This window comes from Onychomys torridus, chromosome 2, assembly GCF_903995425.1.
Source record: "Onychomys torridus chromosome 2, mOncTor1.1, whole genome shotgun sequence".
In the NCBI taxonomy this organism is placed as follows: domain Eukaryota; kingdom Metazoa; phylum Chordata; class Mammalia; order Rodentia; family Cricetidae; genus Onychomys; species Onychomys torridus.
In genome coordinates, this window is record NC_050444.1 from 56,794,929 (window position 1) to 56,812,527 (window position 17,599).

General features: G+C 38.7%; 1 protein-coding gene across 2 annotated transcripts in view; it reads right to left on the reverse strand.

The window, feature by feature from the left end:
- Positions 1–491: 491 nt before the first annotated feature.
- The window catches only part of Znf292 (zinc finger protein 292), a 72,334-nt gene continuing 55,226 nt past the window's right edge, over positions 492–17,599 (reverse strand). For both annotated transcript variants that reach the window (XM_036177813.1, XM_036177814.1), the window contains 2 exons: positions 15,444–15,585; positions 492–9,429 (listed from right to left, as the gene is read on the reverse strand). In XM_036177813.1, the coding sequence (XP_036033706.1) occupies positions 2,314–9,429; positions 15,444–15,585 (7,258 nt within the window). In that variant the 3' untranslated portion in view covers positions 492–2,313. The remainder of the gene's footprint in view (positions 9,430–15,443; positions 15,586–17,599) is intronic.

Sequence of the window (17,599 nt, forward strand, 5' to 3'; positions counted from 1 at the left end):
GTAAATTCATTCTTACTTCATACTTTCATGTTTCACAGTAAAAATGCTCACTCTCATAATTACTTTAGCATTCACTACCTATAAAATAAACAAATGCCACTTAATGTTGGCAAGCTCTTTCTCTGATCATACAGCAGAATAACTGAAGAAATGTCTAGTGGTCAATAATCTAACAAGGAAAGAAAATGCACACTGTTGGTCGATTCTTCCACATTGTCTGTACCCTCTCATTTCTGCAGACAGGCCCTCGTTCTGTGGCACAGGCTGGCCTGGGTTTTGAGGCAATTCTGAATACTAGAGTTGGGTGTGTGGACCCTGCAGTTTTCACTTCACAGGGCGAACTAACAATAACTGACAATGGACCTCTCTGCTACTGCATTCTCTCAGACACTTTTGCTAAGTATCTATCTTTAAGAGCTAGGAGCACTCCTAAGAAAACTGTATGGAAACATCCCATGAACAAACACATAATTCAGTTGTTTAAAAAAATATAAATCACCCATGAAAACCACCTTTATTTTAACATTAATAAATAACAGCGGGCTTATCAAATGGTAAGGATTTTAATGTGTCAAGTTTTATGCATACTGGAAAGAAACCTTAAGGTGAAACCGACTACTCAACACAACTCACTAGGTCCCCCAAATAAAACTGTAATGTTTTAATAATAAAACTTAAAAGTTTCCATAAGAAATTAAGTTCATTCCTTCACCATGCTTATTTATTCAGAGTCCCAGCAATTTCAGTTAAGTGATTCATTTCTCCTGCAAGTCTGATGCTGTACAGGGGATACACACATCCATGTGACCACAACACCACAGCTCAGGCTAACACTGTGAATGTAACTGCTTTATAATATGTCAAACAAAAGAAAACAAAACAATAATGCTATTATGGCAAACAAAAATGAAAGTAAATCTTCAAAGGATGCCTTGTTTCCAGTACTGACTTTAGCTCTGCTTTCCTTGAGGCGGTCAGTGCTCCAGAAAGAACTCCTACCTTGAAGCATAGGTCTCGTGAATAAAGCTAAGCTAGAATTAGATACTGAATGATCAAATAATTAATCCTGACTAATACTGTTCTTGAAGACTAATCTAATGAAAACAGTATCATTAGATAATGTGAAAAATACAGACAAATCTGCACAACCTAATGCCTATAAATAGTAAAATCAAAACATATGACTTCCTTATAGAAAGTGTTTCTATGTAACTATAAATGTTAAGGATTCTTGCATTTTATAAACACAAGATGGGCTCACTTTGATGATACCAATTTTAAAATTTATAAAATGTCTAAAAAATTCTTTCCACAAAAGTTTATACAGTTTAAAGCTATACACCATCCATAAATCTCAGGAAATGGGAAGAAAAAAATCTTTATAAGATCACATACAAAAGAGGAACTGCAATGTGATTTTATTTAAGGCAATACTGGGCTACCTCACAAACCACCACCTTGGGTATTTACACGGCTCCACTACTAGTGCCTATCACATTGACACAGGATACTTTAGAATACCAATGTTGAAAACTTCAATGTAGCAAGTCTTTATTCACATTTCCATTACATTTCATGGACTCATAGTAACTATATCCAATTAGAAGCAATGGAAAAAGGAAAAAAATCTGTAGCTATATGAAACTACTGAAGAGTCTGCTCTCATTTCACATGAACACCATCCAAGAATGGAGGATGGCCAATTCACAAAGCAGAATGTTGTAATGTGCCTATTGTGTCAACCACCTTGACAGCATCTTGCAAATTTTTTTATGTTAAAAAAAATTAACTACGGCAGTTTCTAGTTTTAGTTCAAAAAGTTCTTAATTTAAAACAATAAAAGTTTAAAAACTTGATCACTTCGTTAAAATTAAAATTGCAAATATAAATGTATCATTTACTTATTTAGACTTACAGACTGCTGGTGGCAGCAAATGATTTACAATAATAAATATATACAAAAAACTATCTACAAATAAAGAGTACTGCTATACATGAGTGGTGATCTGCTGAAAAGATACCAATCATACAGATAATTCAGTATAGTTCATGGAAAGGACAACTAGGTGACAGAAATTTGAGGCTTAACTCAATTATTTACAATAACTGAAGTATTGATTTTGCTCAAGTCCCATAGGGATAAAATAAAGTTCTACATGACAAATGTCATGGCTTTTTTTTTTTTCTTCATTTTTTAAAGCTAGGTTAATTCATGTCAACAAATTAAAAAGCTCACAATTACAGCATGCTTGATGGCTTTCTATTTAAAATAAAACTACAAATGATATGCATTTATAGTACATGAGTTACCTATCAGTACTGCCCTCTGCCTGTGGCTTTACCTATACTGACTTCTTTCAAAACAGTCCTGTCTGGATCATTTGATAGTTCAAGTTTATTTAGGCTGACAGTAGGTTTCATTTCCTGAAGCTGTTTTAGGACAAGCTCAGTGCAATCTTTAAGAGTCTTGTCTAAAACAATTTTTACATTCTCACTGCACGGAAGCTTGGAGGGATTGGCAAACTGTACAAAGATCTCACTTTCTTTACAAGAACATGTGTGATTCCCACCAGTCACAGTGGTCTTATCAACATTTCTTCTTGAACTTGAATGGGATCCTCTCTTAGTTCCACCATTTGAATGGTCTCTGTCAGTATTTTTCTTCTGCTTCACTGCAGACTCTTCCAGAAACTTAAGAAATGACACTTCAAATCCCATTGGTTTGAAGGAGCTCCAGTCAAAGGATGCAGGCTGCTCCTCGGTGGTTTGAACTGCCACAGCAGTCTCTTCATCCTTACGTGAGGTATTTACCTCCAAAGATAATTCTGGCTCAGTTTTTTCAACCTTTCTTTTCTTATTCTGCACAGTGCTTTTTTCCTTATAAACTCTCTTCAGGTTACCTGTCTTTTGTTTTTCTGGTAGGCTGGAATCATTTTCCTGAAAGTCATTATTTACCTTTAAAGCAGTATTAACTTGAGTTTCTACATTTGTGCTATCTTCATTTATTAGTTTTGTAATAAATAATTCTGTTAGTTCATCCATTTCATCTTTTTCACCTTTTATACCTTCTTCCTCTGGGATGGTAGCTGTTTTCGGATTATCATTTTTCTCTAACACAAATGTGTCAGAATCTTTTATATCATCTTTACCATCCTCTTGCTGAGAAGTCTCCTTTCCTTGTGGGCTGCCATACCGCTTGAAGACAATAAGAATATTGCGGTGTTGTGATGTAAATGCTTTGGACAACTTATGACACTTATAATGTCTAATTATATTGCTTTCACTTGTAACAACAGAAGTACACCCCTTTATCATACATGGATATTGTGTCACAAATTTGCTTGTACACTCTGACAAGGCGTCATTTCTAGCCTTTATGGAATATACATGCTTTCCACGTTTTAGAGAATAAGGCTTATTTTCTTCAATTTGCACAACTTTTGCACTACTGCTTTCGAAACTAATTTTTTTCTTTCGCTTGGTCTTAGGTACTTTCATTCCTTCTTTTCCAGACCGGCTGTGTTTTATTGCCCGATGTTTAGACTTTGATTTTTCTTGGTTTGCCTTACTTGATATATTTTCCTGGCCAGTTAATTTTCTCGGCCGAATCAGATGAGCCTTATGTTTGTCATTATGCTTATTAAAAATGTGCCGGAGGAGATTAGACCGAGTTGCATATATGCGGTCACAGCCTTCACAGTCACACTTGTATATGCCATCTTCTTCTGTTTTACTTGTCCTTGCCCCAATTCCATGGTCGACCTCAAGATGAACAACATAGCTCAGATATGTTGTAAAAGATGATTTACACTCCAACTGGTCACAAGGAAATTTGCCAACATCCACAGCAGCAGTCATGGTTTCAATTTCCTCAGGGGTCATTTCATGAAGTTTCATGTAGTGCTGTATTAGGCCAGTAATTGCTTGGAAAATTCTAGAACAGTCACTCACCTGACACCGAAATTCTTTCATTGATTGTTTAGTTTCAGCTTCTTCACTTTCTCTGCCAACTTCACTTTCCTCTTCAACCTCTGCAGAAAATGTAGGAAGATTTGATTTATGTACAGCCTGGTAATGAAGAATCAAGTTTTGCTGTATTGTAAATGCAGCAAAACATCCCTGGTGAACACAGCAGTAAGGTCTATATGGACTGTATCTTGCTGGAAATTCAACAGACTGGGAGACCAGATTATTTTCTCTTTTTTCTTCCTTTTCTTTTCTATGTCTCTTAATTCCCCTTCCTTTGGTTTTCACATGTGTAAGATTTGTATTGTGCTGTTCAACAGTGATTGGGACAGGTTGTGAAGAACTTTCTGGTTGCTCAGGACTTTTTTTTTCTGTAAGTTGTTTTTCTGGGATTACTGCTACACTGCCAAGGGCATCATCTGTCACTGCTGGTAACTCTACGGAAGGCTGTAAGTCTGTTTTCATTTCCTCTGCTACAAGTATCTGTTTTTTCACTTGAGTAATTTGTGGAGCTGACAAATTTTCACTCTGAGATTTTCTCCCATATGGTCTTTTTATTTTTAACTTTACCATTTCTTCTGTTGTAAAATGATGCACCAACTGACAGTGTGCCCGGAGATTAGAATTTCTTGTAAATGTTTTGGTACATGTAGGTACTACACATTTAAATGGAGCAAATTTTAACTGATTCTTCTTAATCTCAAGAATCATCTCTTGAGTATACTGGTGGATTTTACTGTAGTGTTTGAACAGGGCATCCTTTGTCATGGCACTGTAGTTACAGCCTTGGTTTTGACACACAAAGGGCTTATTAACTCTGTCGTTAAGCTGGATATGTATTGTTTCAGAAACTGGCTGGACTGCAGTATTTGGAGTTGATTTAGCAGGAGTAGGGGGCAGTGTTACTGGTGTGTTTATTAACATACACTGAGAAGCTGGAGTGGAAAGGTCAGTTTCTAATTTTAAGTTTTGCAAACCTTCTAAAATGTCCTGTATTTGATCCTCCTCACGTAATGCTTCAGGCTGAGGAATGTTACTTTTTGTTGGCATTACAGTTAGGAAAGAGGAACACTGAGGAGAATCAGGTAACTTACTATCTTGGATAGGGTTTACTGAAGGAAGTTGCATGCTGTAATTTATCTGAGCATTCTGTGGTGTCTCACCAGTACCCTGAGATCCACTTTTTACCTCAAGTATTTGAGAATTCATAGCCGTTTTAATAATTTCAAGAGTCTTCTCAAAGTTCTGTATAACATTGTCTTCAGGAACCTGCAAATCAGAAGTCACTGATGTGCATGAACTCAAAGCCATCATTCGGGAATCACCATTTTCAGTTTTTAAGGATAAGGGGGCTAACACTGGGTGTGGTTCAACGTTGGCTTTAAAGTTCTCTTTTACATCAGTTATAAACAAGTGATTGTCAATGTTATTTAATTTCTGTGTGAGATTTTCCACCAAAACCTGAGGTTCACAATTTGGAATTACATCTGAACGAACATTGGTATCAGGGCCCTTAAGGTTCTTTGCTGTAAGCTCCATTGTCAAGTCAGTTGGTACCACATTTTGGGAAGCATTGGGTATCATTACTGGAGGAGCAACTTTTTTTCTTCTCTTAGATGCACTATTTCCTTTTTTATTCAAAGCACTGGATCTGGTATTTTGAGGACCACTTATAACAGAAACATGTGTGCTATTACCAGTAAAATTTTGTGACGGCTCAGTAGAGTTAGTGAATGAATTGGAGCACAGACCATTTTCAATAGTCTTGAGCAGTAAATCATTTGGTGTAAAGATGGGCAAATTGTTACATTCCTTGATGGTGGAAGTTTTGGAATTTGGTGTTCTATTCTGGTTTGTTGGTGAGGTGTTCGGGTGGCAGACAGTCTGTAATAAGGGTGTCTCAGTTGGACCTGGCAGCCCTGTTGCGTTTACTTGTACTCCATCGGAGACACTGCCTACAGGAACAACCTGAGAAAGCATTTCAGCACTCTCAAATGTGCTAGGAATGCCAGCAGTTTCTAAAGCCTGCTTAATAATTTCACTGCCTTCCTGACTAACACTGTTATTAAAGTTACTCACATCACACCTAGGAAATGCACTTGGTAAAAATGATGAGCGATTTTCCACAGAAAGAAGCTGTAGGAATGATGGATCTTTAAAACATGCTTCTGGACTAAAGGTAGACTGGTGTGGCTGTTGCATATTCACTGCACTCGTGGAAAGAATCATGCTGGCCAGAAGGGAAGGCTGTCTGTTGCTCTGTAAAAGTTCCTGTGCAATTTCCGCTCCATCCAGTGGTTTGCAGTAAGACCTTTTAGACAGGTGTCCACCCAGGGACCTGGGGTTCGTGAAAGCCCTGTAACACCTGCTACAGATAAATTTCCCATCTCTGATAATTGCAGGCCATTTAGCCCTTTTGTTGTGCTTGGGTTTTCTTTCCTTCCCATTTGGGCCTCGACCACGGTCTTTTTTCACTTTTTTTGATGCAGACTGTTGGGCACTGGTGCTACTGAAGTCATCTGCAATGTTGACTTGTGAAGGAAAAACCCCATTTTCACTACTGCCTCCTTTAAGAAAGGAGGAATTCATGTTTCCTTCCGTCTGTGAGGGATAATGATTTGTATTGTTCTCCAGCTGGGAAAATACTGAATTATTCTCGCTGTTTGCTGGTGAAGGGAAGAGAGAGCTATTTTCTGTGGGTAAAGGAAGGAAAGGATCTGAGCCGCTGTCAATATTCAAAGGCAAAGCTGTTTTGGTTAAATCTTCCATTTGTGAGGGCAAGGCAGTATTAGACAAGTTTTCCATTTGTGAACATAACAGACCATCTTGTCCATGCTTATCCTGAGAAGGTATGTTTGGACTTAGGACACTTTCCACTGAGGGTAACAATGGAGTTGATACACTTGCTAAATGAGCTGGAAAAATGGAAGGCGAGACATGCTGCAACTGGGCTGAACAAGCAGGATTCCCACTGGCTTTGGTCTGTGGTGTAAAAAAAGCATGATTAGAGCTGCTCACTTGGGATGGCAAAAAATAAACACACTTTCCATGATTTGGTGTATTTAAGTTGTTAGGTTTCTGACCTTTTTTAGTTTTGCGCTGCATTTTAAAAGCAGCGTATTGGTCAGGGTGTGCTGTTTTCATGTGTTTTCCAATACTCTGTGAGGAGTTATATGTTCGAGTACACCCCTCGACCTGGCAGCTGAATTTCTGAACTGGAGCTTTTGGAGGTACTGATGGAGCTCCCAGTGAACTGCTCAGGCTGAGCTGCGGTGGAACAAATGCAATACTTTCTAGTGTCTTAAGAGGTAAATCATAAAGGCTGGATGATGTCTTAACATCACCTCCACATTCAAACTTGGGAGTCTGTGAGCTGTCTTGAAGTCCTGCCTGACTTTGTATAGAGAAGGTCATCAGAGTGTTCACCTGTCTTTCTAAGTTTTGTGGGTTAAGGTCGCCCATCTTCATCGATTCGGAATTTGCTAAGGAATTCTGTGCCATCTGGGCTTCATTTAGATGCTCATGCTGCTTCTGCTCTTGGAGACGTGGATGACACAACCCAACAGCAGCACTGTCACCGGGTTGATGCAACTCTGTCACCAGTGGCTCACCAGTGCCTTCCATGGTTAGGTTTTCTTGTTTGCCAAAGTCATCCCCAGTCCCATGGTTGAGAGACACTTTGATGGACACAGCTACTTCATTGGTCTGAAGAACAGTAGTATTTTCAGGGTTTCCCAGACCGTTTGACAATGGTATGTTAGCTTGCCTGAGTTCAGAGGCCGAGAGCTGGCCTTGTTGAGTCACAGCTGATTCCGCTTGGCTTTTATCCCAATCATCACTTCTGTCTGCTCCTGAGCTCTTTTCAGTGCCTCTCTCTGAAGAAGGCATTGTTCTTTCTCCCCCAGTACTCCCTTCTGTGTTCTGATTCACATCATTTCCAGAGAAATTAAGCTGGTCTTCAGGAGGCAGCTCTTTTTCAGGAGCACTGTGATCATCCACATGCTTTTCCATCTCACTTTGAGAACGGTAAACTTTACCACAACCTGTGAACTTACAAGTATAGGTATTATAATGTTGTGCTTCATGATCGTACAGTAAATAAGCTTGGGAAAAAATTCTGCCACATTTTGGAAATAAGCACTTTGCTCTAAAGACTTGATGCTCCTTTCGGTGGGCTAACAGCTCTGCATAACTATTGAAACCAGCCTTACACTTCATCTGTATACATATATACGGCTTGCTGCCACAGTGCATCTGTAAATGATCGTTGAGGTGAGTAACACTCACAAAATGCCGTCGACAGTACTGGCAAATGACCTTTCTGCTTTGCATTTCAAGAAAGCGCTTGGCATCTTCATTATCCTTGTGACCTTTTACATGAGCAATTAAATTTTTGAAGTACTTAAAGCCCTTTTTACAAAAAGTTACAGGGCAATTAAATTCATTAACAGGTACTGGTTTCTGGACAGGGATCACCTCTGGCTCATAAGATTTATCTTTGTCTTCGTTCTCATCATCAGAACCGTCGTTGTCATTAAACACTATGAAATCTGTGGAATAGAGACTGTTCTTCTTTATGGGGCGCTGTTCCTGTTTCCCCACAGCATTAGTGTTGGTCTTCTGACTTTCATGGGTGGCTGGGATTTTTGGAGGCCTTCCCAGTCTTCTTAATGGTTTCATAGCTGCTAGTCTCTCTTTACTAGACTGTTTAACATGCAGTGTGACATGAGGGACAAAAGTTTCTTTAGAATTAAAATTCTTTGCGCATATGGGACAGCTGTAAATCCCATCTTTGTAATGTTTTTGAGCATGCCGTACTATTCTGTGTCCAAGGAATTCTTTGTCACACAGCACACAATACTGCATGTAGGCTTGCCAATTCCTAAACCTAGCAGATATAAACCCCCTCTCTTTTAATTGTTTGATCTCCTTCTTCTTTTGCTTTTCATCACCAGTATCCATCAGCAGGCCAGAATCAGTACCAAGTCCACCAGAAAGACCATTCACAGAGGCTTCTCTGTTTCCATCCTGGTAATCTACTTTTTCATATACTTCACAGTCATTCAGTTCATCAATTGAAGATACAATAGATGCCTCTTCCCCCATTAGTGCAAGACACTGTCGTTTCAAGGTTTTCCAATCCCAAAATTCTGGATCAAAGGGCCACTGAGTTTTCAAAACAAGTAAGAGCTCACAACGTAGAGAATTGGGTATAGGGAGATTCTCTTCATCATATTTCTGGTCTGGCTGGTTATATAACATTTCCACAGCATAATATGCATCTACTGTAGGCTCAATAAGAAATTCACTCAGTTGACAAGCACGTTTCACTTCCAGATCATCGGGCAACAAACATGAAATGGTCTTGCAAACTGATATTTTCACTTCAGTGTTTTCTGTAGATTCCAAGCGAAGAGCTTTTACACATAATTCTATGCAAGTGGCAAGTCCAGCCCCTTCAGTCTGTGAAATAAATACAAAACAGGAAAGGTTAATTGACACTGTCCAGCACAGATGCTTTTTTTTTTTTTTTTTTAAACTGGGCTTTCAAATCTTAACAGTATTGGAAAAGACACGCCTTCTAAAATCAACTTGGTATGGATATGGGTTTAAAAGTAACCCAAAAATCAGCCGGGCGGTGGTAGCGCACACCTTTAATCCCAGCACTCGGGAGGCAGAGGCAGGCGGATCTTTGTGAGTTCGAGGCCAGCCTGGTCTACAGAGTGAAATCCAGGAAAGGTGCAAAGCTACACAGAGAAACCCTGTCTTGAAAAACAAAAAAAACAAAAAAAAGTTTGAAAAGTAACCCGAAAATCATTACAAACACAAGTAGCAAAACTAAGCAAAGACTTGTATCAAAGAACAACAAAAAAAATCCAAGATCATCTGATACAGGCAGACATGGAAGTTACTTCACCTTTCTTACTTCTCAGATCCTTTTTTATAGAGCAGAGGTCAAGGGGCTGGAGAGACAGTGAGAATTTAGAAAAGGCTTATGATATTTAGAAAACTCACAAAATGAAGAGGGAAGGGAATAGGATCCAGACGTCAGAGAATGTATGGATAAAGGGAACTTACCTTGAGGAAAATAACTTCTCTAATGTGTCAACTTTCTCTTAAAGAGCAGCAAAATCTGATTCAAGCCCACAAAGTACAACTACAGGTATTCTAGAGAGGAGTCCTAACGAGACTTCTGATGGGAGCCAACTGCTGCTCAGCAAGGATTTGTTCCAACTCACTAACCACAAATGGTTTGCTTTGATTTTTTAAAATTATTTTAGTTTTTTCAGACAGGGTTTCTCTGTGTAGCCTTGGCTGTCCTGGAACTCACACCATAGACCAAGCTGGCCTCAAACTCACAGAGATCCACTTGCCCCTTCCTCCGAGTGCAGGGATTAAATGCATGCACCACCACCAAACAACAGTTTTCTTTGATTTTTGAGACAGGAGCATGCTTTGTAGCTCAGGCTGGGCCGACTTCATGATTGTTCTGGATCAGACTTACAAGAGATGAGATTGCATTTGTGCACCATGACACCTAGCAAAGCCAATGGCTTGTTTTAAAAATATTTGTATGTTGTAACTACCTGTAAAACAACAAATGATGCCACACACACAAAAAGAATCTTATCAACCATCTTATTTTTTAGAGTTTTCACTGTGTATACTGGAAAAATAAGTAGTAGGCAACATTTAAATCATAAACTGATTACATAGCAGGTATATTTTTAAACAGTTTGAATTCACACCCATTTTCCATAATACCGTGAAATTATATGAGAGATTAATTCTTAAAAATCACTTAAATCTGAATGTTGGTGAGTAAAAGCACACTATCAACAAGAATGTTTATGACATGAGAGTATTCTCCATCTATGTTACATAACTATGAAGGACCACTGGGCACATAAAATATGACAGTCATCATGGAGAGAAGCTCTAGTCCAAGGTTTCCCAACATGAGGCCTAGCAGCATGGCCTCCTTACAAGGAAGGAGTAAGGATGAAGGTGGACACTCACTTTTACCTCATACTTTGGATTCAATGAACCCCAGAGTGGTTAAGTTGATCAGGGTAGTTAGCAGTAAGGTAAAAGTGGTACCCAGCTAACCTGACTTCTAGTTGCAAGTGCCTTCTGCTCTGCCATGCTGCTGACTAAGCGAGATGTTTAGTAGTAACACAAGCTGATGATTAAAACTACACAGTAATATCCTAGGAAACCTACTGCTCTGTTTCAGTTATTTTTACCTGTGGCATCATAGTTTATAAAATAAAAAAATAAAGATGAGTCAGCAGGGCTGAAATAGAGAAGAAGAGCAGGAAAGTAGAAAGATAAAACAAATCATTTCTGGACAAAATAAATATAAAAATTTACTTAAGGCTTACTGATCAAATACAGGCAATAAAAGGTACTTTTAAAGAATGGAGGTTGGGGATTTAGCTCTGTGGTAGAGCCTAGCAAGCACAAGGCCCTGGGTTCGATCCTCAGCTAAAATAAAGGAGAATGGAGTAGTAGGTTTAATTTATTTTACTTTTTTATTTCACCTTTCAAAAGAATTTAAATAAATAACCCATTATCATGCTGAATTTTTAGATTCTATGCAATGATAAAATCTTTAGGGCGGTGATGGCGCATGCCTTTAATCCCAGCACTCGGGAGGCAGAGCCAGGCGGATCTTTGTGAGTTTGAGGTCAGCCTGGGCTACCAAGTGAGTTCCAGGAAAGGCGCAAAGCTACACAGAGAAATCCTGTCTCGGAAGAAAAAAAAAATCTTTAGAAGACGTCTTCTGTATATATTTAAATAGAAATGAGCTGAATTCCTATCCAGGTCACCAGAAGAAAATCAGCAACACAAGGCTAGGAGTACACTCAATGACAAGATTCTCATCTCTTTGATTAATGTGTGGACTCAAATGTGCTTTCAGCCTCTTTACCTACATATAGCCTGTGCTCTACCTATCTTGTTTTAAAATTTTCAATTACTCTGTTCCTGCATTTCAAAAAGGTCTGACTCATTTAAAATCTGGTCATTTAAATAGTATCACTGTTTAATAGTGTGGTAGTCTGAATGTAATTGGTCCTCATAAGCTCAATGGGAGTGACACTATTAGGAGGTGTGGCTTTGCTGGACTCATATATATATATGTGTGTGACTGTAGGGGTGGGTATATATGTTCAAGATACCACCCAGTGTCTTAGACCACTTCCTGTTGCCTTAAGATGTAGGATTCTCAGCTTCTTCTCTAGCACCATGTCTGCCTGCATGTTGCCATGTTTCCTACAATGATGATAATGGACTAAATCTCTGAAACTGTAAGCCACACAATTAAATGTTTTCCTTTGTAAGAGTTGCCATGGTCATGGTATCTCTTCACAGCAACAGAACCTCAAACTAAGACAAATAGTGTCATTCATGCTTTATTATTTTGTGTAGTTTTGCTTTTTATAGATTTATTCACACTTACATTATTAATACTAGACAAATCAATCCTGTCATTCTTTCCGACAGTGTTTAAATGCATATATATATGTATGTATGTACACACACACACACACACACACACACACACACACAATTACACTCCTGGTGTTTTGGTGGACAGAGGACAGAGGACATCAGTACCCTGAGACTAGATTCATAAATAGTTGTAAGCTGCCAGTTGGGTGCTGGGAATCATATCAAAGACCAGCTGGTGCTTGTAACCACTGAGTCATCTCTCTAGGCCCCTGTAAATTTTACTATTTTTATAAATTGTGTGTCTGTGCACATGAGTTGCAGGTACCAGTCATTGATTCCCTGGAAGTGGAGTTAGGTGATTGTGAGCTTCCTTATAGAGGTGCTGGGAACTCAACTCAGGTCATCCACAAGAACAGTACATGCTTTTAATCTCAGAGCCTTCCTCCAGCCCCAATCCTACTATGATGAAATTATTTCAGATTTTTTTTATTCATGCCTTTATACACAATTCATAGCTTTTATGCTTGCACGTTTAATTCTATCCTTCTGCCTGATAACATTTACTCACAGAAGGCAGTCACATAATTTGTAAGCTTTGATGATGAATGAGCTCACCCTTACCAGAGCTTTTTGTAAGAATCTTGTCCCTTCAAAGTAGTTCTGTATCTGCTTCTGCAACTATGGCATAGAGTTCAGGTTTCTCACCTCTTAAACATTACTTGGCATGGGGATTTCTGAACTACATAGCACCAAATCTGTGTTAAATAGACTTATTGTTATAATTTCTTAGGGAAAGACTCACCTCTTTTGACCCAGAATCCAGCTGAGCATTATCTGAAGCTCTCTATCATCCATCAGTATTATATTTTTCTAGTCAGTTTCTCAATGAAATAATGGTACTTCACAGGTTCCAGAGTTGTGGTAGGCATAGGAGGGAAGAATTCAGATCTAACTCCCTAATTTGAGAGGGCTCAACACTTCATCTGATCTCCATATAGCTATCTCTGGTCTCTAGATGGATATGCAAATCTGAATTGTGTGGTTATTTCAAGCAGCATTACACCATATACCAATCAGTTCAAGCGTTTTTTTTTCTTCACCTCTTACCTGTTCCTCCCTCTCCTTCTCCCTGACACAAGATCTCACATATCATACCTAAGCTGGCACTGAACTATGTAGCCATGGATAAGTTTGAACTGGGTCTATATGTGCGGACTCCCACTTCTGGTCTACATGGTGCTGGGGATCAAACCCAGGACTCACTGAATGCTAGGGCAAGCACTCTACTAACTCATCTACAGCCTAGGCCCCGTTCAAGCTTTTGCTACACTTAGTTGATTATAGTTTCTATACTGAATTCAAGGAGGGGAGGAATGTTTCCTAATGTTCGTGTAAACTCAATGATGAGTAGTTTTATTTTTATCAAGTATTTGTGGCTGTTTTATGGTAGAAGGGGTTTTGTTTTGTTTTTTTTTTTTTTAGATCTACTGTCAGCAACAGAATAATTTCCTATATTCCTTTTCACACTTTCTAAACTTCCACAGATCCAAACTACCAAAGAAGTGTATAACACATCCTAGGAACACCAAAGAACAAATACGGCCAATACCACATAGATGGGAGGAGGTCTTGTGTTTTCAATGAACTTGTAGTGCTGGGAGCCGTCCAGCCTGGTCTTGGATCAGCATATGACTACCTGTCCAGTGGGTTTCCTCAGGCAAGACACTTGTGGGAAGGACTCTCCTTGGCAAGGACCACGGGACAGCATAGGAATTTGCAAAACTGGTGCAGCTTGCAGGCGCCTTTCTCTCATTTCTTTGGTGTTTCTTTGGACAGTTTTAGTTCCACTTTGTCAGTCACACTTGTAATAGCTGTAATCCCCTGGAAGTTCTGTTTTCCTCAAATATCTCACCCTAAGTTTCATCAGGGACGTGTGTTTCTCCAGTCTGGAATTACTAAGTACAACTCCTAATTCTGGGAACTTTTCTGACTCAACAGGGATAGTTAGGTATCCATGAGAAAACAACACTTGGACCATTAACCTTGCCTCACACACAGTTCTGGAAAGGAGAGTAAGGCATGCAAACACAGCCTCAGGTACAGACATAGTGCCAACTCTAAGTTCTCTGGACACTAAGCATAGAGAATCAATGACAGGATCTAGTATGAGCCAATGGGGAAATGCAATGTAAAATATGAGATGGATAAATTCATCTTTGCCACACACAGCAGCTTATATTGGTGGAAGAAGTATGATATAGTGAGATGGGGAAAGATTGCCTTATCAAAGTCTGCCTTTTACAGAGAGATTGAGACGTGGGACCCTCTTACAGAAAGGGGAATGGTATAAAAAAAAGCCTATCTTGCAGACATGAAAGAATTGTCTGGGTTTGAATTATTGTTGTCCTTAAATCATTGTACTTGTATCTATTACTTTTTAACTTAGTAACTGCAAGTAGCTGCCAGCTGACATAAGGGCTACGAGATCAGGATGTGTTTGGCTCTGTATTTAGTTAAGCCTGCAAAAATGCTGAACTCTATGTCTAGAATAAGGTTGTGCAGGGGGTGGGAAGGTATATTTGGGGAAGCATAAAGGAGAACAATGGGGGCTTTCATAATGATTACGACTTATTCTTTAAAATATGATATATTTCTTAGAATTCAAAAATAGGAGACAATAATAAAGATGTTCATGAGAAAAACTCTAAGTATAAATACAGACAGCTCAAGCTATCCAGGGCCACCTGCGTGCAATCCACTTGGTGGTCAGGGTTTTCCTTGCGCCAATGCCCCTTCCTCACCTCAGGACCCAAACCCTGGCAGAGGCTGGACCCAAGCACTTAAGTTAACTCTGAATCAAATGTTTCAAAGGATTAATAAGAAAAATCAAGGCCCAATGCAGTAAAATGAAAGAAAAAAATCACTGAAGGAAGTGTCAAAATAACGAACGCTAAGATCTTACTAAAGACTTATTAAGACATATAATTTAAGTTAAGGGAAGACACCATGATTATTCTTACCTCTGAATTAATAACTTTAATCAGGAAGAAAATGTGATACACAGTCTTCGTTAACAAAGAAAGTTGACGACACCTCTCAAGGTATACTTGTATTGATGGTTCTACCCTTTGCTGTAGTTTACTCCAAAACAGAGTGAGTTCCCTTAAAAAAAAAAAGTTTGAAGGATAAGCAGAAGGAGTAATACAATGATCACAGAATAACCATGGAGTATGCTAGTCCAGTCATTACATGTGAAATTAAAACTGACTTTAGATTTTAATTCTATGGGTAGAATTATGCCTAAATACAAGATAAGTCTACACCCTGGATTTCTGAAGATCAAATAAAAATCAGATGAGTTTTCTTACTTTGTTGATAGTATTTTTCAATCTCAGAGTAGACCCCTTTTAGTAAAAAACAAAACAAAACACCTAACACTTAAAAAAGTTATACAATGAGAACTTTTGAGTCACATTTGGACTTTTAACTATGTAATATAAAAATATCAAGTATATGCATAATAGCTGACAAGGCATAAGGACTAGAACATACTCATCTAGGGTCAGAGGTGCACTGCAGTGAAGTGATAGATGCTCACACTGTCACCTTATAATGCACGTGTCCTCTAAATTAAAATCTATCCATAAGGTTGTTATTATTAAAATTGAAGCTTACCTAAATGTAATCATGTTTTCACAGAAAGAAAGGATCAATGTGCTCTCTGTATCACTTTTTCTTCCACTCTTCATTTACTTTCCCTGTATCAACATTTTCAGCAACTGTTCTCGTCAATACCTGCTTCTGCTATTGTTTACTTCAGTATCCAGCTCCTTAAAACTCTGTCCTCTTCACTGCTCACAGAACTGCTCACTTGCTGGATTTTAACATCTATTGAGGACCTCAAGATCTGCCTGTCTAGTTCTTTTTAAGTCTCATTTATTTTGATTCTTCTAAGACCTGAACCTTAGTGGAGTCATGAATCCAGTAACAGTATTTCAACAGTAGGCCACATACAGTTTGACTAGATCCATCCATGAATCATCATCTCAGTGAGGTGCACCACTGCAGCCTTCTCAATGACAAATTATTTCAAACCAACCATTCTCAGAATGCATCCTGTCTCTAAGCAATGGGTGACTGGGTATGAAAATGGTGTCTGCCATTATTCCCACTCACCATCTTTCTACTTGAATACATCATTACCACTGAAGCACCCCGGTCCCCCGCCCCAATTTTTTGCTATACTTGAAACTGGTAACTATGTTTCTTTTACATTTCTATCACTTCATGCCATATACATAAGGAAGCCCTTTAGCTTCCTAGCTGGACTACTCCCTGGCTTTCTAATGTTTGTCTAAGCTCTGCAATTGTTCCTGCTATGCTGTGTTGTCCTCTCTGCATTTTCTAAATAACTGCCAACTGTGCATTTGAAACACATTTTTTTAAGATTTATTTATTTATTATGTATACAGGAGAGGGTCCCAGATCTCATTACAGATGGTTGTGAGCCACCATGTGGGTGCTGGGAATTGAACTCAGGACCTCTGGAAGAGCAGTTGGTGCTCTTAACCTCTGGGCTATCTCTCCAGCCCCCTGAAACAATTTTTTAAACAAAGTTTTTCATATTGTCCTTCAGAGTTGGTAACAGACTGCATCTGTATATCATATAAAATTCAATTTGATGTCTTTTTAAACAAATGTCACAAAGATACCCTACTTATCACTGACTTTCACATTATCTTATGCCCCCAAAATCTGCTTATTCTTGAGAAGCACACTGTAGTCATCCATGACTTTTAGAGCAATCTCTCCTGTACTAAAGATTTAACTTTATTCACAACAAGAATCAACTGCTTAAAAATCCTAGTGACTATGAACTTGCATGTATTTGATTACAAAGCCACTTATTACCTGCCTATTCTCTATTCATCTACAGGCTCTGTATTGCCTAGCAAATACTCTTAAATGCCAGCATACTATTAGCAAATTTTCTTTAAAGACCAATAATGCTATTGAATATAAACAATAGTCAGTCTCAGGTAACACTAATCTGAGGCTGGAATGAAGTTTTTTTAAGTTAACAGGAGCTAATATAAGTAAGCTGCAGCCTCCCAAAGGGATACTGTAACACGTTTTGGGAATATGCCAGATCAGAAAGCATGCACTAAAGGAAAAC